Below are 23,121 nucleotides of genomic sequence, written 5' to 3'. Positions count from 1 at the left end.
GGGTGGGGCAGCTGAATAATCCTCTAGCTTCACTTGATTTTACTTGACTTTAAAAATCACTAATTTTGGAGACTGTGTAGCTGTTCAATAGTCTCCCACTAGCTTATCCCTGACCTGTGAATTACGACAGCAGTTACCTACCTTACTTTTCAAGAACTTGAAGGCTGCTTTTGGTGAAAGTATGAGCTCTTCATTCAGACCTGAAAAGTGCCAATGGATGACTCCAGCAGGGTGAAGAAACTTGCCATCCCTGCCTCCATCTTGCGTCTGTGTCCTGTTCTACAGGTCAGATTTCTGCTCAACTCTGCATATAGATGCGTTAGTCACTTAAGAAGTATTTGTCCCACACTTTAGCACAGTATCTATTTGTCCTAAATTTATCCAGTCTCTCTCCTCCTTCTTTGTGGTCGAAAACATTCAGATAAGAGTAGTAAGATAAGTTCAGGATTTGCAGGAGCATCACAACCTTGTGATCATGTGCATACCATCCACCAGGTTTCCCAATGACTGGGCCTAGGCCACAGGAGAGGTATCCAAAGTGTCCTTTCATCAGTCCTTTTCTAATCTAAGTGCTGCTTTCTAAGAATAAAAAGGAGTTTGAAACCTAAACTGAGTTAAGATGAGGAGGTTTTTTTTTTTTTCAGAGTACTAGCCAGCCATTTCCTCTTTTATAGGCATCCACGTAAGTCTTTGTCCTTGCCCCATTAACTTGACCTCAACTCACCCTAAATCTTTTCAAGTGGTGTATAAATGGACTTGGGTTTAGTAACAAACCCATCTTTGCCTTTAGTTTCCCTTTTCTCAGAGGGTTAATGGACTTGGGTTAATGGGGTTGACCCAAAGGACCGAAGGTCAAAGTGACAGTAAGATCTAAGAGTGTTACAGACAGCTGAAAGAATGGTATCCAGTTAGAAAGGAATCAGGCCCAAGATGGAGTCAGAGCAAAGGTTAGGTAAGCCAGACCTATGGTCAGGGACTGAGTTGATAAAAACTAGATCCTAAGATGGAGACACTATGGCTAGGCCTGCATGTCTCCCCAGAGATAAATAACAGTCCAAAGCTACACTGTGACAAGCACCATCTAGTGTAGTGAGTCTAAGAAATATAACACATCGAAACAGTGCAACAAAGAGCTCAGTGACAGGACACTCTGACCCTCGCTTCTACCCCTTCCAGAAATACCTTTGCTCTTCTCCATCTCTGTATCCTTGCTATGTACCTTGTTTTCCTATTAAGTCAATATTAGCTAAGTGACTCTACTTGTAATCCTATAGGTTGGCTGCAGTTTGACCCAACATAGCCCATGATATGATTTTGCTGTATAACAACTCCCTAGACAAAGAGTTCAGTGGAGACCCACTTTCAGGACCCCTCTTGCCACCAGGAGGTGTCTCCTTTTTTTTTAATTTTAAAGAGAATGAATCCAAGCAGAATAAAGCCAATCAAAACAAACTAATGTAAGTGGCACAGAGCTTCAAAACAATACGAAATCAACTATGGTTACCATAATGCCTTTTGTTGTCTTCAAAATAGCTGCTAATATCTTCAGACATAGTAAAAATCAAACAAAACAGAACAGTATAGAACCAATAAAAACAAAACAATTACTGCAATAGAAGATTTCAGTAAACCCAATATGGCTACCATAATGTATCTTGTTATCTTTGAAATAGCTGCTCAGACCATGGGATATAATAAAATCAAATGAAACAAAAGAGAATAAAACCCAACCCAACAAAACAATGAAAATGCTACAGGACTGCTAAACAAAATGATAATTAACAATGGCTACTACCTTCAGAAAGATATCCCCCATAGATGCTACATTGCATATTGTTATCCTCTGAATAGATGATCAACTTTAGATCTGCAAAGTCAGTGAAACACTAAACACTACAAGCATTAAATTGTATTTTACCTCAATAATGGTGATAGCATCACAGCCTGTTTTTCTCCAGATCAGCTGGTCACTTGCAACAAGGGAAGGACTGGTTCTTCTTGTTTCCCAGCCTTTGCATTGGAAGGGGCTGGCATCTGGCACTCCCCTCAGTGGCCCATGCATGGCGTAGATTCTCAGGGGGGGCTTGCTTCTTGGTGACTTCTTGTTCTGTTCCCCCGAAGTCCATGAATGGCACTGACTCACAGGAAAAGGCTGACATCTGGTTCTCCCCCAGAGGCCCACACATGGTGCTGAATTGCGGGGGAGAGCGGGGGGGTGCTTCTTGGTGACATTTTGTTCTCTTCCCCTGCAGTCCACAAATGGCCAGGGTATGTTTCTTAAAGCTTTCCTACTCTTCACCTCCCTTGTCTTCAACTCCACTCCATTCTTTGGTGTCTTGAGACACAAACTCCACACATCTAACAGTTTGGGAGTTACTTCCCAATAACAACAGCAGATGAGATTCTTAAGACTCTGGTCCCAGCAGCAATTCCAGAAGGAATGGAAAAGAACCTACCAACAGATCCTGCACAGTATTACTTCCAGACCTTTCTCCCTGCCTTGCCATAAAATGGAGGAGGGATTGTTGAGACAGATCAGTAAGTCTGGTGTTTTCAAACACCTAGAAAGAAAGATTAGCCTCTTTTGGAACTCTCTAGTGGGTACAAGTACAGAGGCAGCCATCTGAGGCCAGGGTCCACCAGCCACAATAGTCCTAGAACCCAGAACTGAGAAGCTAGGACCCACTGTGAATCTCAGACCCCAAGGAAAGCCATCACCCTAATCCAACCACCAGTGAATAGACTGGATCTCCACTGACTTGAGGTGGGGAGACCAAGGGCGTCTGAATTCCATTCAGCCAGCTCCTCTGCACCTCACACAAGGCCCAATGCTCTGGAGATGACTATAAGAAGTGGAAGGAGACCCAGGTTGCCACCCAATGTCCCTAGAGGGTGAGGACTACATTTCTCACAATGTAGGCCAAGTCAGGACCTTACTTAATCTCTCTCAGGCTCTATTTCCTCATCTGTGACACACTGAGAGTAACACCCCTCATCCAGTACTGTGAGGATGAAACCAAACAGTGCTTGAGTGGGCCTCGTAGAGCGCTTGGCCAGAGGGGCTGCTCCACAAAGGGCCCTAATGAAGGTTCCTTCAGGTTAGCAGGAGGCTGAAATGACAGTGGGCATGAAAGGAGCTCTGAGAACTGCTGCAGGCATGTTAATCACCATCGTCACGGATGCCTGATCTGTATTTATTGGCTCCTTTCTGATGAGCTGCTAGGAAGGTGGGCTCCCCTCTCTTTGCTGGCATGAAAAGGGAGCAGCTGTTCTGGGGGCCTGCAATGAAAGGCAGACAGTGAGAGAACAGGCTGTTGTCACAGCACCGTCACACTCAGCTCCTTCCCCTCTCTGATGCTCCGTTAGTGGTTCCCAAGCACACAGGTTTCTAGGGAAGTAAGAAAAATGAAGAAACAATTCAGAAAAGTACTGTTCCTGCTTGCCCACTGTCCATCCCCTTTCTTTATTATTAAAACATTGTTTTCTTTCAAAGCGTCAATATGCCCAGTGAGAAGCATTCAGTTACAGCTATGAGTAGCCCTATTACCTACTTAAGGCCAGAAAGAAAATGGCCTGAGGAAGGTAATTAGCTATAAACATGACATTTCTTAAGGAAAAGAAAGAGCTCATTCTGAACAGGCAGCCAAAAGCTATGAAGATCCGTTTTTCTAGAGAACAGAACCAAGCCCAGATGGAGGACATGTGTCTGCCTCTGCTTCAGAACCGCAACAGCCCAGTAAGAACTTGTGTCTCCGATACCATCCACCACCACCACCACCACTGCTGCCCTTTCAAACAGGAGTTTACTGCAGGTGCCTACCTTTGTCTCAGTGAACGCTTTCCTCTGGGGGCTTTGGGTCATGAGGAATCACCACGAGGAGCAACACTGGATGGCTGCACTCAAGGAAGCTCATTTGTATCTGGACCTGGCTTACATAACCAGAGCTTTCACTTCAAGTCAGTGCTTTATTAAGACAAGGCTCTGTGGGTCTTGGGAAGGAGATGAGTGTCTTCTGAACATAGGAAAGATGTGAACTATTGCTAGGAAACAGATTGTAGAACCAGGCACAGTGGAACATAGCTGTAATCTCAGCACTTGGAGGCTGAGGCAAGAGGACTGCTGTGAATTGAGGCTCACCTTGGGCTACATAGAGAGACTTTGCCTCAAAAAAATAAAGTAGAGGGCCAGGGATTTAGCTCAGCGGCATAAGGGCCTGTCTTGCAAGCCCATGGTCATGAGTTCAATCCCCAGTACAAAAATAAATAAATAAAGTAGGAAAAAAAAGAAATAGATAATGGTACATACAGTATGACCAAAAATATATGATGAATGTTTAAATTTAAATGTAATTAAACATTTAATTTTAAATTTTAAATTACGATGGTTAAAGACAGTACCATTAATCCTCTCCAAAATTCTTTCTCTCACTACAAGCACACTTATCCTATCATTCCGGCCACTTTCAGAAGCAGTTTTGACAACCAGGCGTGATGGTGTATGCCTGTAATTCCAGCACTCAGGAGGCTGAGGCAGGAGGATCACTGCAAGTTCGAGACCACCTTGGGCTACAAAAGTGAGCTCAAGGCCAACTTGAACTGTATAGTGAGACTCTGTCTCAAAAAGATGCAGTTTTGGAAGTCCTCTTTCATGAGTGTCAGTCGCATTGTCATGGCTGTCTTTATGACAGCCTGAACTGATTCAAAATATTTACCTTTCATGGTCATTCTGAATTTAGGTAAGAGTTATAAGTCACACAGTGCCAGATCTGGTGAATAAGGTAAATGAGGTCATAATGTTTTTATGGACCTGCCTTTCCCTTGGATGGCACTGGGAAACAGCCTCACTGTATTTTTTAATCACACCTTGTAAAGACACTCAAGAAAGGGCTTCCAGAACTGTTGCAGAAAGTGACAAGAAAAGAGGGATAAGTGTGTTTGAAGGGGGGGTACTTTGAGGGGAATTTATGACATTTTTAAAATGTAAACATTCACCATATTTCCTATCACCCTTTGTATGGCCTCTAAGAATGGTCACCATCAAGGTCATACATGCTGCACCTTACATTAGAGGATGTCTAGTTCCCTTCCCATAGAATCTGAGCCATGAACTTGTCCATGAGTAATTTGCAGCAGAAAATATATCCTGGCATTTCTGAAACAAATCTTAAGATCTGCAGATTCCATGTAGGCCTCTTGAGAAAGGTCCTCTTGGAACCCAGCTGCCATGCTGTGAGAAGCCCAGACCACATAGAGAGGCCACACCCAAGCCATTCCAGTTGAGCTCCTGGCTAATAGCCAGTGACAGTTACAAGGCTTAATGAGTGAGCACCCCTGGGCTTTCATTTAACTTCCAAATGACTCCAGACTCAACTTGCATCTGCAATGCATGAGATACCTGGAGTGAGAGATCTCAACTGTATACCAACAAAACTAAGAGAGATAACAAATTTATGTTTTAAGCCGCCACTTCTGAGCCACTGGCCCACACCTGAACTGCTAACCCAGATTTCTCTGTTAACTGCAGAAATAACCCAGCGAAATTTCGATATATTTTCTTAACCCTTTGATGTCTGAGAATGTCGTCTAGTCAGCCCAGACTGATTGGGTCAGATATTTCAGTGCCACCATACTGTCACTGCTAGTCAGGGTGACCCATAACAGGTGCCTGAATACATTTCTAACTTACAGAGAATTTGGTAACAAGAAATGGGATGCATAAAGAGAAAGGTCCTAAAATGTGAACTTGGACAAAGGTAAGAAAGAAAAATATGAGGCTTTAGCCTTAGTAGGTCAGGAAGTTGGCGTCCTTTGTTATGAAACAACAAAGCCTCTGGTCAAGCTGTCTCCTGACATGCCTTAGGCTGCAAAATATAAGGAAATCTGGGATACAGCTTTAGGAAAGTGGCAGAAAGAACAATTTGGCATGAGCTGGCTTCTAGGAGCTTTTATCAGAAATGAACAGAGGAGGAATGAACTCAAAATAGAGCTAGCCAATCTGGAAGTAGATATAAAAATAAATACAGCTTTTTTAAAAACTAGCTCCCGGCCTACGGCCTATAATCTGACACAGAGTAGTTGAAACAAGGCTTTGGGGGGTGAGTTAGACTCATTTGTGTCTCTGGAGCAAATCTTAACACCACTTGTTGGTCACAGTATTGAATATTAAGGTTTTTCCATTCTGAGATTATACCCGTCCTTCCTTTTTGGAATTAAAATGCTCCCTTTTTTATGAGATAATAATGATGGTAGATGGTATTTGCCTTCTTTAGTATCTTTATTTGGCAAACATAGATGACGCAAACCTATTTTAATTCCCGACTTTTTATTTGTGTCTGGAATTTCAAAAACTGGGACCTGAGGCACAGCTCTGGCCTCAGGGATATTTCAAGAAAAAGAGTTCGGGTGCAGAACAGGGTGGGGTCCAGGAGGTACTCATTCTCCAGCCCTTGAACCGACCCAACTGGATTATAAGGATCAATGAGCCATAACTGCCATGTTCTGCACAGCTCTCAAAGTTAGGGAGTGCCAGGACAGCAAGAGGACACAGAAATGAGAGAGCTGAGGTCAGGCGGAGCCTTCTCTTGTGTGATGGGAGGAAAAGACCTGCTCAACCGATGCGGGGCGTTTATTCATGCCTTTGGCACGTCGATGTCACATGACACTCCCTTTGCGAGCAACCCATTGTTCGAATTGTCAGGGAGCTTAGTGTTCTCAGACTGAAAGCAGCTTGTTCGCTTGGCTTGCCTGGGACACTGTTCTCCCACGGGATTGCCTCGCACCCGCACATGTGATCAATTACCAGCTTCAGCCTCTCCCTATTCATTACTCTATGATCAAGAATGAAAAAAAGTTTATTGAGTATAAAATTAAAAGGGATACAGAGTCTTCTTAGGCCCAAGAGACCCACAGCAGGAAGTGAAGAACTCCCCTTCAGGACTGGCATGGGTAACCCTGGAAGAAGTCTTTGGACATAATAGTGACTAAAGCCAGAAAGATCGCGAACTCCTTAAAGTCCACCTGCTTGTCACTGTTCTCGTGGAGTTCACCCATCAGCTTCTTCAGCCCCTCCTCCTCTACAGGCCCTGAAAACGAGGGGAATGGACTCATCTCCACCCCCAAACCCCACACATAAGTCAGTGCCCAGTCATCCTGGCTCCACAGCAAAATCAGTGCAAGAAGCATCCTGGGCGCTGATTGGTGGGAGTCACCAGCTGCCCTGTTAGGGGCGGGGCTCAGCTCCAGCCCAGCATGGCATCATGGACCTGTTCTGCCGATGAGGAAACTGAGGCTTGCTTCTCCCCATCAGCAGCGAGATGGATTCAGAAAAGGCAGGCTTTTTTTTTTAAGTTTTATTGAAAAGCACCTATACTTCCACTGCATGGTAACACACGAAAACAAAAAACACTGGTTACAAGAGTATTAAAATATAAAAGTATTGATAAATTTCACCCCAAAGTTTACAAGACCTAAATATAGAAAACTAGAAAATACTACAGAGAAATTAAAATTTTCAAGAAACACTTTAAGGGGAAACACTCGAAGATAACAATTTTCCATGAAAATCCAAAAGACTTGAAATCATTAAAACAATTTTGAAAAAGAAGAAAAAACTTTGAAAGGCTAACATGACATTATTTCCAGAATTAATACACATTTATAATATCTTATTTACTTTTTCAACTTCTCACAATTTTTTAATACCAACCAAATGATTAGGGAAAAAAAAAACTTTTTTTGGTTTTTTTAAGACCGGTCTCACTATGTAGTTCAGGCAGGCCTTCAACTCACTACACAGTTCAGGCTGTTCTCAACTTTGCAGCAATCCTCCTGCCTCAGCCTCTTTGTTGCTGGGGTTACAGGTGTGCACCACCGATGATTAGAAAAATTTTAAACAAACAAACAAAAGAGAAAACAAGAGCAAGGCATGGCGATACATGCCTATAATCCCAGCATTCAAGAGGTTGAGGCAGGAAAATGGACCGTAAGTTCAAGGCCAGCCAGGGCTATACAGTGAGTTCAAGACTGGTCTGGACTACTTAGCAAAACCCTGTATCAAAAAAAAGGCGGGGGGGGGGGGGGACAAAAAGAAGGAAAGAAGGATCTGCCTCCCATGTACTGGCAAGGAGCCAAGTGAGAGCTGACGGCATTTCTTGGCAGAGTGTTCCAGGGTGCATGTCTTAGCTGGGCTTAATTCTCCCTATATAGCTTCTTAGTCTGGCATATAAATATGAAAAGTAAGAGTTGTAGGGAGTGCGTGGTGAGCTGTATGATCTTGGGCCAGTAGCTTCCCCTTTCTGGGCTTTGAGTTGTTCAGTTCTCCAATGAGAGTACTAAACAGATGGAGTCTGGGAGTCCTGACAGGACGAGGTCCTCAGGAATTCATAACACACTCACGGGAGGGCCTCACTGCCACTCCAGTGGGGCTGGGAAGCAAATCTATTAGGTAAGAACCTCAGCCCACCCCATGTCTGCATCAGCAGGTACCCAGAAGTGGAAGAGAGAAGACATGCTGGCCCCACGCTTTCCTCAGGACTCTGCCCCCGCCCAGGCTGTCCCACTCACCACCACTAGGCTAGGCAGCTCCTTCTGCATAAGTTCCTCCATGTCCCCTTTGTTCAGCCTAAACTTGTCTTCATCTTACCAGCATATTTGCAGAGGGTAGAGACAACCATCTGCAGTGCCTGCTCTGGGGCCATACTGGATATGGGGCTGAAAGACACCAGCAAGGTGTGCATTCCAGGATGCAGCGGCCAACCCTGCCTTGTGCCCCCTCCCAGCCCTCTCAGAATGGGAAAGCAGGGACAGTGGCTCCCCAGGGGCAGGCCCTGGCTGCTGTCTTACACCACAGGCAGACACTAACCCCTTCCTGCATCTGGGACTGACAGAGGGTAGGGCCTTCTGTCTCCCTTGACCAGGTTAGGGACACCTCCAAGGGCAGGACTCCCTGTTTTTGTGCCTTTGGGAAGGGAAATGACAGGGTAACCTGAGTCCAAACTTGGCTCCTGGCTGCAGCAAGCAGTGGGGTGCATAGGCACATGACATGCTGGCTCATAGGGTAACTTACGCTGTCTGGCGGTAGCCAGGCTGAGGGCTAGCAGTCCAGGGCTCCCTGAAAGAGTCATTCCCGCCTCAGGCCAGGAGCCTCTGGAGCCAGGGCCTCTGCCATCTAACTGGAAGCTCCCTCTTGGGCAGGGATTCTGGGGAAAGGTGCTTTCCCCTCATCCCAGAGGCCCTGTGTCATGGGATACTGTCTCTATGCAGATAGGGATGGGGTTGGGGGCTGAGCTTCATATTAAGGAAGTTAGCCAGGCAATGATGGTACATGCCTATAATCCCCGCATTTGGGAGGCCAAGGCAGAAGGATCACAAGTCTGAGACCAGTTGGGGATACATAGTAAGACCCTGTCTCAAAAACACCACATTAAAGAAGCTAAACATGGGGCTGGGGATTTAGCTCAGCAGCATAAGCGCCTGCCTTGCAAGCAGGCAGTCGTGAGTTTGATCCCTGGTACTGATAAAAAAGACAAAAAAAAAAAAAAAAGAAGCTAAACATTCAGAGACTTGGGATGGGGGTGGAATCTGGCTACACAAGAACAACTTCAGAGGTCATTTTCTCCATGGCCCTGTCTCTGAGAATGCCAGGATCAGCCTGGAAAGGTTGGGCAGGCCCCAGCTTGATGCCAGAGGCAGGGAAAATCATAGACCGGCCCACCAGCCACACCCTGCCAGCTGCGCCCTGCCAGCTGTGCTCTTGTCCAGGCAGGAAAGCGTGGAGAGCAGCCCTGGGAAAAGCTATGCTGCTACTCAGGGCCGGACCCAGGTGGGACCAGGCTCTTGAAAGCCATTGCTTCTTAATCCTGCTAGAGTCCAGGGCTTTGTACAAAGCAAAAGCAAAGAGCAAACAAACTCAGGAGTGTTGTTAAAGCAGCCCTTTCATATCCATCACCTACTAAGATACAGGTCTAGATTCCCAAAGAGAACCCCTCACTGAGACACCCAAGTAACCCACAGAGAGACATGCCCCAAAGTGACCCAAGAGACAGCCTCAGAGTAACACCAAATGAGATCTCACAGAGCAACCTGGAGAAACACTACTCAATGTGACACATCACAGAGGTTTCCCCTGTGGAAGAGACCCAGAGAGGCTGGAGGCTAATCCAGCCAAGGACAACAGAGAGAAAAGTATAGAGACTGGGTCAAGACAGAGGGACAAAAATGAGTCCAGATCCTCAAACAGACAGAGACACTCACCAAACCAGGTGGCAAAAAGAACCAGGAGGGGAGCCTAGTGTCTAGAATTCTAGGGTAGGGATTTATAAACCAAACCCACCAGCTGCCAAATCTATAACTCCACCAACCAAACCTGCCCCCTAACCTGACCTTGCCACCGCCTGCATCCTGCCATCCACCCACTCTCTCTCAGCTTCGCAGCTCAGCCACCAGTTGGAGGAGAGCTCTGGGCCCAGAACGGGGTGTTCCCTGAAGCACCCAGACCTAAGCATCCACAGAGAGGGGACCTGGGGAAGGGGCAGTCCTGGCCAGGAGAAGGGGATGCAGCCCTGTTGTGGGGCCTGGAGACCTGTGCCACGCCTCAGTCTTAAGACACACTTGTGAGTTAACAGCTCACACCTGTGTCTGTAGGGACACAGCAGGGGGAAATGCACACTCTTACATGTGTGTGTATGAGGGCAGCAATCTGAAGCCATCTTTAGAAAGCTAGAGACCAGAAAAGGGAGCTGAGGCATCGTGGGAGGCATCAGGAGGAGGACAGCTAATGTCAGAAGATGGGGAACATAAAGTCACCTTTAGTGGGCTGAAAATAAACATATGGACACCTCTCAAGTGAAGAGGCCAAGCTCGAGGCAGGGGCACCAGCTGGTTCACTGCCTCTCCAGCCCCAGCATCCAATAGCTCCCACCCACACCAGAGGAGGACAAGCTGTTTTCAGGGAAAAAGCTTCGTCTCCCCGCTCCCAGGCCCCCTTCTCCTGCTCATTGCCTGAACCAACCACAGCTGGGCCCCACCCTTCCTGTAGACCAGCTCCCCTCCCCCTCCACATGCCCAGCAGCTCTCCCCCCATATCATAGGTGACTCACCCGTGGTTGCAGGCCCAGATGCCCAGGCAGTGACTCAGCGGCACGCCCTGCTCCCCAGGGCCAGGGCAGCAGCAGCCAGATACCCAAATCTGAGAGCACTGGCCTGGAGACCCTTGCTCGGCAGACACAAGAAAGGGGAAAGTGACACCCACAAGATCAGACCGTGAACCAGGCTGAGTGGCATATGTAAAGTGGACCTTGGGGCCCCAGTGTCTTTTTCTATATCTTTGCAAGGGCACACTGGGTCCCCTTCTCTCTGCAAGTCCCTTAATCTCCTCATGCTATTGCTCTTCCATTAAAACCTTCTTCACGGAGAATTCGGTAAAATCCCTTCTCACTGTGGGTGAGGATCATGGCAGTACAATGTACTGCTGCTCTCAGTAATGGCCCCTCTTAACTGCAGAGTGACCCCAGACTCTGGTTCCCACCTACTTTCCAACCTTCCCACACCTTCCCTGTAACTGGTCACTCTGCTCAGAATGTGACCACGCACCACATCTCATGCTGAGCTCCCACCTTGTTGGGTGAGTATGGTGGCTCATGCCTGTAATCCTAGCACTCTTGGAAACTGAGCCAGGAAAATCACAAGTTTGAGCCCAGCCTGGGTAATTTAGCAAGCACCTGTCTCACAGCCAGGCATAGTGCACACCTGGAATCCCAGCACTTGGGAGGCTGAGGCAGGAGGACTGCTGCGAGTTCAAGGCCAGCCTGAACTATATAGTGAGTTCAAGGCCAATCCAAACTATATATCGAGACCTTGTCTTAAAAAACAAACAAACCCAAAAAAGTCTGCGGATATAGCTCAGTGCAAAAGCCCCAAATTTAATCCCCAATACCAGAGAGAGAAAGGGAGAGGGAGGGAACAATCCCACCAACCCTTCAAAGGCCAGTTAAATGCCAGCCACTTCATAGAACCTGCCCATGCCCCAACCAGATTCAGTTTCTACTTGATCGGTCCCACACAAAGCACCTTTGTGTCCCTCTGTCCTCAAGGCAATCCCCTTTAGACTGAGTCACTTGTGCACCCCTAATGGTGAGCTCACCAGCCAGGCACTGGTCTTTATTCATTCTATATGAGCAAAGGGTCTCACCCACACCAGATGCCAACAGTGTTTATGGCTGCTGAATGGCAGCAGGGGTCACTAGGGGACTAGTTAAGAGCCAGCAGGCCAGGGAGACCCCTCGATGCCTGAAATCACATCACTGATTACACCAGCAAAGAATAGCTTCTCAGTTCCCAGGAGTGGAAAATAGAGCTATCAGTCTCTGCAGAGAGAGCACAGGAAGCGACCCACCCCTGGAGACCCAGTGAAGGGGCTGAGCAAATTTCCCAGCAGGCTGGGTCAGAAACAGGAGGCTGACAAAGAAGAACAAAGAGGCAGTCATGGCAAAACCAGAGGAAGAGCAGCCAAGGAACTATGAAAGGGAAGTGGGGAGAGACATTAAAGAGAAGCACACAGAGGGACCAGGGCAAAAGAAATAAGGTGAGAGGGCTATGCAAAGTCCGCAGCATCTGGGAACCTATCCACAACCAGGTGTCCCATCTTAGGGACCAAGGCCAGGACTGTGCCTATCTAGTGGCCATGGCTCTGAGACTGATTTGCTGTGCAGCCTGGAACTACTGCATCCTCAAGAGAGGACAGGCCAATTGTCCCTTTCTGTTCTGGTTCTTCAACTCTCCACAAGGCAGAGAAGCCAGGACATGGTGCGTGGCAGGAACATCGAAGGCAAGGACTATGTCCACGCCCAGCCTGGGAAGCTGGGTCCTCACATTCTGTCCATCCCTTCACTCAGCTACTGTATACCTGCCAGGAGTTTTGCCTGCCTAGCTTCTGCCCTCTGGTGGTTGGTACATGCTGTATCCCCCTCTCTCCCGCTCCCTCTCTCTGTCTCAGGCCAGCTTCTGACTAAAGGCAGTGCTGATTCATCTCCAGGGAGGTTTCCCACCCACACCTGCCTCATGTACAAAGAGTTTCCTAGACAACCTTGCTGAGAAGCCTAGGTCGTCTGAACTAGGAGCCGGACACCAGAAAGCTGTTTAAAAATCCCAGGGACCCCAGGCAGGAGGAAAGCAGGTGTCAGATGTGAGGCACTGGACACTTCCAAGGTCAGCCCACCTACTCTGTCCCTGGGTAGGGTTGCAGGGGGGTGCACAGTGGAGTGGGTGCCAGGTGCAAGCAACATGTGGTATAAATTATGGAACTGCTGACTCAGCCTCTGGCCTTGGAGGAACTGTACCACAGCTCCAAGCTCAGACGTTTTCACCACAAAGATCATCCCCATGCCACAAAATAAGATTTGAAATATTTTGTTACAAACATCCAGACTCCTCTCCACCCCTCCCTTGGCACCCACTGAAACCCATTTTCAGCTCTGCCACCAGGGTATGCTGCCTGGCATTCACAACAGTGCATGTCACTGCCCGGCTAGATGCCTTCAGGAGGCAGCCTTGAGCAGCGCATGCCATACCAGGCACACCCACTCTGCCAAGGTATGCACCAGCCCAGCCGTGGCCCCAACCTGCTGAGGCCATGCCCTCTCTTGAAAATTCTGCCAGTCTCCTGATCATACTTGTAGGTCAGTTCAAGATCATCTGAATCCACTTCCCAGCCTCTCCACATCCTAAAGCATGGGAATGTGCACCCACACACAGGCATGCACACACACACAGCGTAGATGAACACATGTACCTGTGTTCATACTCACAGATAGGCACTCCTCCGTGTAAACTGTGCAGCCTCTTTAGCCCATGGCCTTAGAAGATCATTTCTTAGGTTTCATCGTGACTGCTCACACAACTGGACTCCAAATTCTGTGAATTCCCCACAACCAGGGCAGGTATTTGTGACCAGCTGGTGGAACAACAGAGCAGTCCCTGATAGCCACCATCTTCTCCCTCTCCTTCTGTACTGCAGACACCCACTCTCAATCCCCTACTTCGCCCTGAACTTTCTGGAAACTGACCTCCTACTTACCTACCTCTTATTGTAAGGAAGCGGCTCTCTAGATGTCACAGAAACCTCCCTCTTTCAATGGCCATGCTTTGAGGAGAGGGGGGAGCAGCCCCTCCTCCTCCATCACTCCCAGAAGCTGAATGGTATAAAGGCAGCTCCCTCAGCTCCTCCTAGCAGCCTGAGCCTGTTCCTCGAACTCCTCCTTCCCCAGAGGCTTATTGCTGGTGTGCCGCCTTCTGTGAAGTGAGGGAAGGCCCTTAGGCCAAGTAGCAAGAGAGGAATATGGAGATTTATTGACCTTAGCTCAGTCACATCCACAGATCACAGCTATGTTTTGGAGCCTGACTTGCACTCTTCTTTTCAGAGCTCAAGAGAAAACTGCAAGAGAAAATTAGCACCTTCAGAGCCACCAAACTCAGCCCTCTGCCTTCTCAATCCCTTCACTATTTACCACTCACACCATTAACCAAAATTTTCCTCAGAGGAATTTGATCCGAACAAGTTCCCATGTTCCCAACTTCTAACCACTCAAACAACCATTTGTGTCCTGGTGAAAGCAGGTTACAAAAGGCCAAGTGCTGGGCTCAGATAGAGGGACACATAGCAGCCCCTGGAAGGAGGCCACAGAAGCCCCAGATCCTTCTCTCACACCTCACTCTAGGTAGCTCTTCATCTGTAGTCAATGTAGTACACTTTACAATAAACCAATAAACTAAGGCAGAGGAGAATTTAAAGCTCAGTGAAAGTGCACACCTGTAACCCCAGCATATTCAGGAAGATCACAGCAAGTTCAAGGCCAGCCTGGCCTACATAGTGAGACTGTGTCTCAAAAAAGTCTTGGATTTAATTCCTAGAACAGCAATCAGTCAATCAATTGATCAATCAATGGCTGTTTTGTGAGACAGGATCTCACAATGAACTTCTGAGTGATAATCAACAAACGAATTGTGAATATTTCATGGACAGCCTTTTTGAGGAAGCTCAGAAGATTGGTGCCAAATGCTTGTGCTCTCTGAACAGAAAACTCTGCCAAGTAAGAAACAATGGAAATGGATTCACAGTCAAAGGTTGTCTTACTTAGTTTTCTCATTGCTGAGATAAAATATCCAACACCCAAAGTAAAGGAAAAGTTTATTTGGCTCACAGTCCATAGAGGTTCAGACCTTAGTCAGCTGACTCCAAGGCAGGGTGGCATGGCAGAGGGCATCACAAAGGAGAAACAGTCTACGGTAAAGGAGGGCAGGTAAAAGGCAACAAGTGACCAGCAGTGACCCTTTTTCTGCCCCTTATATCCTTCCAGCTTCCAGTTTACCCACCCTTAGGGTGGCTAACACTTACACCCAGGGTGGGGCACCCACAATCCTGGCATTGCACCATGAATCAATCCCAGCATCACATCCTTGATCCCAGCTGCACACACCCTAGATCTTGCCACCTCTGAAAAACCCCACCTATGACTTTGAGAGGACATCTAGACACAAGCCATAACAATGGTGATTTCGGAAGATATTCCACCAATGCACATCCACTGACTATGTATGGTACAGAGCCGGTGTTTAAGTTCCTAAACCATGTGCTTTGTTAAATCCACTATGACCTCCATCAAAAAATAAAGATTGTTCCTGGGGTGGTGATATATACCTATAATCTCAGCACTTTGGGGGCCAAGACAGGAGAATCACAAACTTGAGCCCAGTTTGATCAATTTAGTGACTTTGTCTCAAAATTTAAAAATTAGGGGGCTGGGGATTTAGCTCAGTGGCATAATCACCTGCCTTGCAAGCAGGCAGTCGTGAGTTTGTTCCCTGGTACCCATAAAAACGAAAAAGACCAAAAAAAAAATTTTTAAATTGGACATTTAACAATTTAGTAAGATATTGTTTCAAAATTAAAAAAAATTAAAAGGACAGGGAATGTAGCTCAGTAAAAGGCCTTGGGCTCAATCCAGAGAGAGAAAGAGAGAGAGGATTACTTTCACAATCAAAGAATTTTGATAAACAGAAAATGGATGTTGAAAATAAAAACAGAAAGCCAGGAGTGGTGGTGCATGCCTGTAATCCCATCACTCAGGAGGCTGAGGCAGGAGGATAGCAATGAGTTTGAGAGCAGTCTGTGCTACACAGTGAGTCTAAGGTCAGCCTGAACCACACAGTGAGACCCTGTCTCAAAAAAACAAAAGTGCAGCAAGTATATCTACAAAATCTGTGTCCCACTTCTTCCCAGAACACTCACAAAGCAGGAAGTACCACTCCAAAAACTGCTTTTAAAACAAAGAGATTTGAAATTGAAGGTAAAATTAGGCTGGCTGCTGTCCCACCGAACAAAGTGGATCCTTTCACACATACGTTGGGGAAAAAGCTATCCAGAAATTTAACATTTCTCAGAAGGTAAACACTTTTCAGACTTAATCCTAAAATTACTGAGGAACTCAAAATAAAAATCTTGTTTTCCCTGTCAACAGCTCTTCCTGACCTTAAACAGTTAGATGAAGCACCAGGCCTGGGAAAAAAACAGATGTACGGAACGCTACAATCATTCAGACACCAAAGTATAGGGGAACCTTTCAGAGAACTTCCATGACACTGATCTTGGAAAGATTAAGTGGAAATTTTGCAGGAAAACAGCAGTTATGATGTCAACATGAAAATCAAGATGGTCAGGTGCTGTGGAACACATCAGAAATACCAGTACCTGGGAGGCTGAGGCAGAAGGATCTTGAATTTAAGTCCAATCTGGGGTGGACTACAAAGTGAGCCTCTATCAAAAAAGAAAACAAGAGAAAGAAAGAAAGAAAGAAAGAGAAAGGAATGACAGAAGGAAGAAAGGAAGGAAAGAAGGAAGAGGATCTGTCTCAAAAACAAATAAATAGATATATAAATAAATAAATGAGCAAACAAGCAAACAAGGATGGGGAAGAAGTCAGATTTGCTGGATTTTTGGTTCAAATACTAACTAACTTTCTCCTGACTAGAAAATTTTTAATTTTTTGTATTTTATATTAAAGAGAATAAAACAGATTCAAACCAATCAAAACAAACCAGTGTAAGAGATATAGGACTTCAAAACGTTACAAAATCAACAGTAGTTACCACAATGCCTTTTGATGTCTTCAAAATAGCTGCATATAACTTCAGACATAGTAAAAATCAAACAGAACAGAACAAAATAGAAACAAGAAAAACATGGGGCTGGGGATTTAGCTCAGCAGTACAAGCGTCTGCTTGGCGACCATGAGATCCTGAGTTCCATACCCAGTACCAAAAAGTAAGAAAGAAATCATAAAAACAAAACAATGAATGCAATAAAGGATTTCAAAACAAGCCAATAGTAAGTCCAAAATTGTTACCATAATGTATCTTGCTATCTTAGAAATAGCTGCTCATGCCATTGGATTTAACAAATCAAACAAAATAAAAGAGCATAAAACCCAACCCAGCAAAACAATGGAAACAACAAAACAAGACCATAGGGAATCAATAATGGCTGCAACCCTCAGAAAGATCCCTCCTAGATGCCACACTGCATACCACTATCCTCTGAATCCATGATCAGACCACTGAGCCTAAGCTACAATGTTAGTGAACCCGCAAAGCACCACAGGCATCCAATTGCATTTCACCTTGATAGTTATCATCACAGCCTGTGTTTCTCCACATAAGCTGGTTGTATAAGGTGGTAGGGGGAAATTGGTACTACTTGTTTGCCAGCCCGGGCACCAGAAGGGGATGGGGTATGGCTTTCCCTGGTCTGGCAGCTGCCCACACAGGGAGCTGGTTCCCAGACTGGGCTTGCTTGCTGGTGTGGCCTTGTTCTGTCTCTCCCTAGTCAATGAATGGCACTGATTCATTACTAGAACATTTTAAAATAGTATTTCTAAGACAAATTAAGAAAGTACCTTATGACTAAAAATGACATTCAATGCACTTTTTCCAAAGGACTACATAGAAAGAAAATTATACTTATTCCAAATACCAATTAATGAATATAAGTGTTGAACCTAGCTAAGGCGCCACTATCCTGCTATGTAAAGCGTGGTTACTCTGACCTTTATTCCAATTTCTGTTTCCTGTGAATTACCTGTTTGCTGATCACTGATTGTAAAACACATGGCTCCTAACGGCTGACCCTTGGTTGTAAAACAATTCACAATAATTAACTGTCTGTTTGCATAAGCTCCCTTCCTCTTCTTTGCGGTTTTTCTCTTTATAAGCCTCTCTGTAGCCTGACCTGGCACAGCTCTGCAAATTCCAACATGGGCGTGTCGCTGGGTACCAGCTTAAATAAAGCACATCTTTTCCTTTTTAAAGATGTTTCGCTCCGTTTTTAAAGTAAAATATATTGGGATATAACAATAAGATATATTAAATAACTGATATTTAGAATCTTAAAATGCCACAAATTTGTAAATATGTTTACACCATCAGTCATTAAACATCATTCTCAAGCATTATTCCAAATTCTTGTAGAAATATATTTAAATGTTAGCTGTTTTAGGATTTCAAAATGGTAACACATAGCCAGGCACATGCCTGTAATCCCAACTACTTGGAAGGCTGAGGCAGGAGAATCATGAGTCTGAGGCCAGTCTGAACAAATCCCCTATCTCATGAAAAAGAACACTCCAAAACAAGATGCTTCTTAGCATACAATGATCTCTGTCATTTTGAGACATCCCAGGATTATCCACTGCCTGTCAAGTTATCAACCTGAATCTTCTATTAGCTCCTCCTATCATTGTGTTCACCCATTTGCATTGTACACACCCAATAAATAGTGGCTGGTTTGGAGTATCTGGGTCTTTGCCCATCCTGAGGCATTAACCTCCCAGCCCCGCCCCCATCAGGCACAAAAACCTACCTCAAGACATAGAAGGGAAAAAAGAGGGGTGGAGGGAGAGAGAAGCAAACTTTTTAAAAATGGAAACACATGAGTTGGAGCACAGCTTGGGCATTTAGCAATTTAGTAAGACCCTGTCTCAAATTTTTTAAAAAAATTAAATGGACTGGGAATGTAACTCAGTGTAAAGCCCTTGGGTTCATTCCCCAGTACTGTAGATGATAGACAGATAGAGAGATAGAGAGATAGATAGATAGATAGATAGATAGATAGATAGATAGATAGATAGGCAGATAGATAAAAATGAAATACATTAAAAACTACATATGATTAGAAGCATCAATATATTTATTTTATAACCAAACAACAATTGGCATGAAAGGGCCTGTTTTCTCCAAGCTACATCAAGTAGCCTCAAAGCATTCTGACATTTTTTTCCTTAATGACAAAGTATTTTCAACTGTTAATTTGGCTACATATTTAAGTTTTTGTTTTGGTTTGGTTTGTTAGTTTGATTTTGGTGGTGCTGAGGAGCCACCCAGAGCCTGGCACATGCTAGGAAAGCACTCTACCACTGAGCCACACACTTCTGCCTATATTTGCATTTAAGAATGAAATTTATGCATTAATATAATGTCAATATCTATCTGCCGCCTCACATTCCTATACTTCTAAAAATATAAGATTTTTCTTTTAATTTACTCTCCAGGGACCCCAATTTGTCTCCTTATTTTCTTTAAAATTATAGATTTGTAGCCAGACATGGTAGCACACACCTATAGTCTTAGCACTCTAGAGAACTGAGGCATGACGATCACAAATTTGACCCAAACTTCATGACTTAGTGACAGCCTGCCTCAAAAAAATAAAACAAATAAATAGTTAAACTTAAGGACTTGTTCTTAGCTAACCTTTGGGATTTGCCATTCATCTGCCACCACTCACTTAGAATCTAATATCCATGTTGCCATATAACTAATGAATATTTCTACTGGGCATGGTGATGAACCCCTATAAGCCCAGCATTTGGGAGGCTGAGCCAAGAGGATTATCACAAACTCAAAGCCAGCATAGGCAACATAGTGACTTCAAGGCCAGCCTGAATTACAAAGACACTGTCTCAAAAAGAAAGATAGAAAGAAAGAAAGAAAGAAAGAAAGAAAGAAAAAAAGAAAGAATATTTGTAAAACTGTACCATAAAATATAGTTTTCTAATGTTATACATCAAAGTCAACCTGTGTATGCTTCAAAGGATTATTTATTACATTTTGATGTCATTGTGAAAAGCACACCTTTTAGCTTAGACTAAAACGAGGTAGACTTTAATATTTCAGTGTCAGATTAAATCTGCATGGTAGGGAGGTAGGCAGGAGAGGAAAGTAAGGAGTAAAAGGGGCACAACCACTTTGGGCACTGCTAGATATCAGGGTTAACCTCTGTACACAAAGTCAGCGCACAGAGAGCTGCATTTTCTGAGCTCTACACCTGACTCAAAAGCCCAGGAAGCTTCTACCCTGGCTGCCAACTCCTCGTCACCTCCCACAGCCAGAGACTGGCTGCCATCCCAGCAAGTACAAGGGCCTGGTGTCAGGCTTGAGTCAGAAGCCAGGCTACTTCGTGTGCAGAACAGAGGGCCAAGAATGGACAATGTCACTTGTGAAACTGGTACTAACAGGAATCTGCAGAATCAGAGTGATAAATAACCTTCCCAGCAACACCCAATTTGACAGCTGCGTTTTTGTACGTCCTGATAAATCAGGGAGCTGCCTCACTCTCACAAAGGGACTGAGGGCAGCTTCAGAAAAAGAAAATGACTCATGAGAATAAGCAGTGATTTAAAAAAATTATAGAGCATTGCTCACAAGGAAGTGGTTTAAAGAGACAGCTTTTAAGAGATCAAAACATAATACTAGGACAGTTACTGCAGAGGAGTTAAGACTGTGGATTCTGATTTTAGATCTTGACTCCACCATATTCTAATTATATTAATCAAGATCTTTCAACTATAAAAGACAGAAATTCTATTCAAACTCACTGAAGCAAAAAGGGTGTTGTATTATACACAGCATATGGTTTTGGGATAATTCAATTAACAACAGCCACTAGGGCCAGAACAGAAAAGCCAACACCATTCATTCATCTACCCACCCATTCACCCCCCATCCTTCTGTCATGTTGGTTCTGTCTTTCCATGTTGGCTTTTGTCTAACTATAGCACAGCAGAGCCTCTCCATATAATGTACTACATGGTATGATCAAAAACCAAAAACCACAAGGTGTGATCAAAAGCTATGGGGAATGCTTATATTTTTAAAAATTGAAAATCAAATTGAGTGTTTCTGGGAAGGTTGTTTATCACTCTGATTTCTGTAGATTCCTGTCAGTACCAGTAAAAGACATTGCTGTTGGGCTGGGGATTTAGCTCAGCGGCATAAGCGCCTGCCTTGCAAACAAGCAGTTGTGAGTTTGATCCCTGATACCGATAAAAAAGAAAAAGACAAAAAAAAAAAAAAAAAAAGACATTGCTGTTAATCCCTTTAAGGTACTCTCCATTGCTTCAAACACCAAACACACTATCACTTTTTTTTGAGATAGTGTATTGTTACATAATTCAATCAAACCTTGAACTCATTATGTAGCCCAAACTAACCTCAATCTCAAGGCAACCCTCCTGCTTCAGCCTCCTGAGTGTTAGCATTATAGGCATGCACCACTATGCCTAGTTCTGTCCCATTCTTGTCAGTTTCAGAAGTAGTTCTGGAGGTTCTCTTTCGTGTACATCTTTAGTTACACAGTTGTGACTGAGCCAACCTCCTGAATCAATTCAAAGCAATGGGTTTCATGGTCATTTTAACTTTGAAGATGAGTCAGAATTTGCGTGGTACCAGATCCGGTGACTAAGGTAGATGAGAAAACATCATGTTTTTATGAGCCTGCCTCTCTATTGGATGACACTCAGCAGCAGCAGTCACCATGTTTTTTATCACATCTCATAAGGCGCTCATGAAAGGTGACTTCCAGAACTGCTTGAGAAAGTAGTAAGAATTATTAGATGCATGTGTTTGAAGCAAGGTGGAGTATTCTAAGAGATTGATGACAATGTGCATTTTATGCAATAAATGTTTATTTAAACCTTCACCATGTACTTTGACCTCATATCAATCCAGGGAAGATACCTGATTGGTTCTGCTTGGTTCTTGTACTCTGCCAGGGGACAATCTCTGTCGTGTAATGACAGGATGTAATGACTGGCCATCATGCATGAGATCCTCAATCCTATTGTCGAGGTCTCTGCCTAAAGGGAGGACGTGAGTGCCTGAGTCCAGACACTGTACGACCTTACAAGCGCTAACCCCCTCCAAGCTTCGCTTTCCTCTTTATAGTACCAAGTTGCTACTGCCTGCCTCACAGGATGAATAAGACAATGCACAGAAAGTACATAGTGAGCAATCAGTGTAATTAGATGTAGAACAGAAGAAGAAACTATGACATATTGTCAGAACCAACATCATGGCCAAGATGAGACCATTTTATATGTCAGCAAAACAAACAAAACCATGATCAAACCCAACACGTTCACTAAAACACACACAAAGAAAATCTATTCCTGGTATCCCTATCAATGTTAATTTATCTTTTTAGACTTCCTTTTATCATCTGTTCGTATGAAATGCTAACAGTTTAAGAGAAAATAGAGCCGAGCATAAGCTGAGGCAGGAGGATCACTGCAAGTTCAAAGCCGATGTGGGCTACATAGTGAGTTTAAGCCCAACCTGAACTGCATAGTGAGACCCTGTCTAAAAAAAAGGCAAGAAAAACTTTAAATGAAAAATATTTGTTTGTGGCACATCACCTCACCCCCTCTGCAGTCCCTATGCCCCTTTTCTCCCACTACAATGATACCCTAAGATGACAGTGGCTTCAGCAGTTGACACCGAGGAGCTAACGTAGAAAAGGAGGCAGGCCACTGGCTCTAGGCAGGCCGTGGGGGCTGACCGCCACTCTGCCTTTGGCAGGAAGGAGATACTTCGTTAATAGCAGACAACAGCTTTGAAACATGCAACAGGAAAGGATCTGCTTCTGAGGCACAAAAACTAATTTCTCAAAAGCACATTAGGGAAGATGGATATGAGGAATAAAAATTGAGTTAGTGTTAGCCTCATGAGCCAGAAACAGCCATACAGGGCTGGGAAGAGAAACAAGAAGCCAATTTGCCCTTCCAGTGAGCCAGCTGG

General features: G+C 44.8%; 1 protein-coding gene across 1 annotated transcript; it reads right to left on the bottom strand.

Moving 5' to 3' along the window:
- Positions 1-168: 168 nt before the first annotated feature.
- On the bottom strand, positions 169-10,991 carry LOC106028838 (protein S100-A2-like). Its single transcript, XM_063250510.1, has 2 exons — positions 1,919-10,991; positions 169-304 (listed from the first exon to the last, which is right to left on the bottom strand). The coding sequence occupies exon 1, from the start codon at positions 7,180-7,182 to the stop codon at positions 6,931-6,933; it is 252 nt and encodes an 83-aa protein (XP_063106580.1). The 5' UTR covers positions 7,183-10,991; the 3' UTR covers positions 169-304; positions 1,919-6,930.
- Between the last annotated feature and the right edge of the window lie 12,130 nt (positions 10,992-23,121).

This window comes from Cavia porcellus, unplaced genomic scaffold, assembly GCF_034190915.1.
Source record: "Cavia porcellus strain 051 isolate PalLab524CR breed Dunkin Hartley unplaced genomic scaffold, mCavPor4.1 scaffold_6, whole genome shotgun sequence".
In the NCBI taxonomy this organism is placed as follows: domain Eukaryota; kingdom Metazoa; phylum Chordata; class Mammalia; order Rodentia; family Caviidae; genus Cavia; species Cavia porcellus.
This window is presented reverse-complemented; position numbering and strand designations above follow the sequence as displayed.

Coding starts and splice junctions, on each gene's coding strand:
- LOC106028838 (XM_063250510.1), bottom strand. CDS start 7,182: ATGCTTCTTGCACTGATTTTGCTGTGGAGCCAGGATGACTGGGCACTG.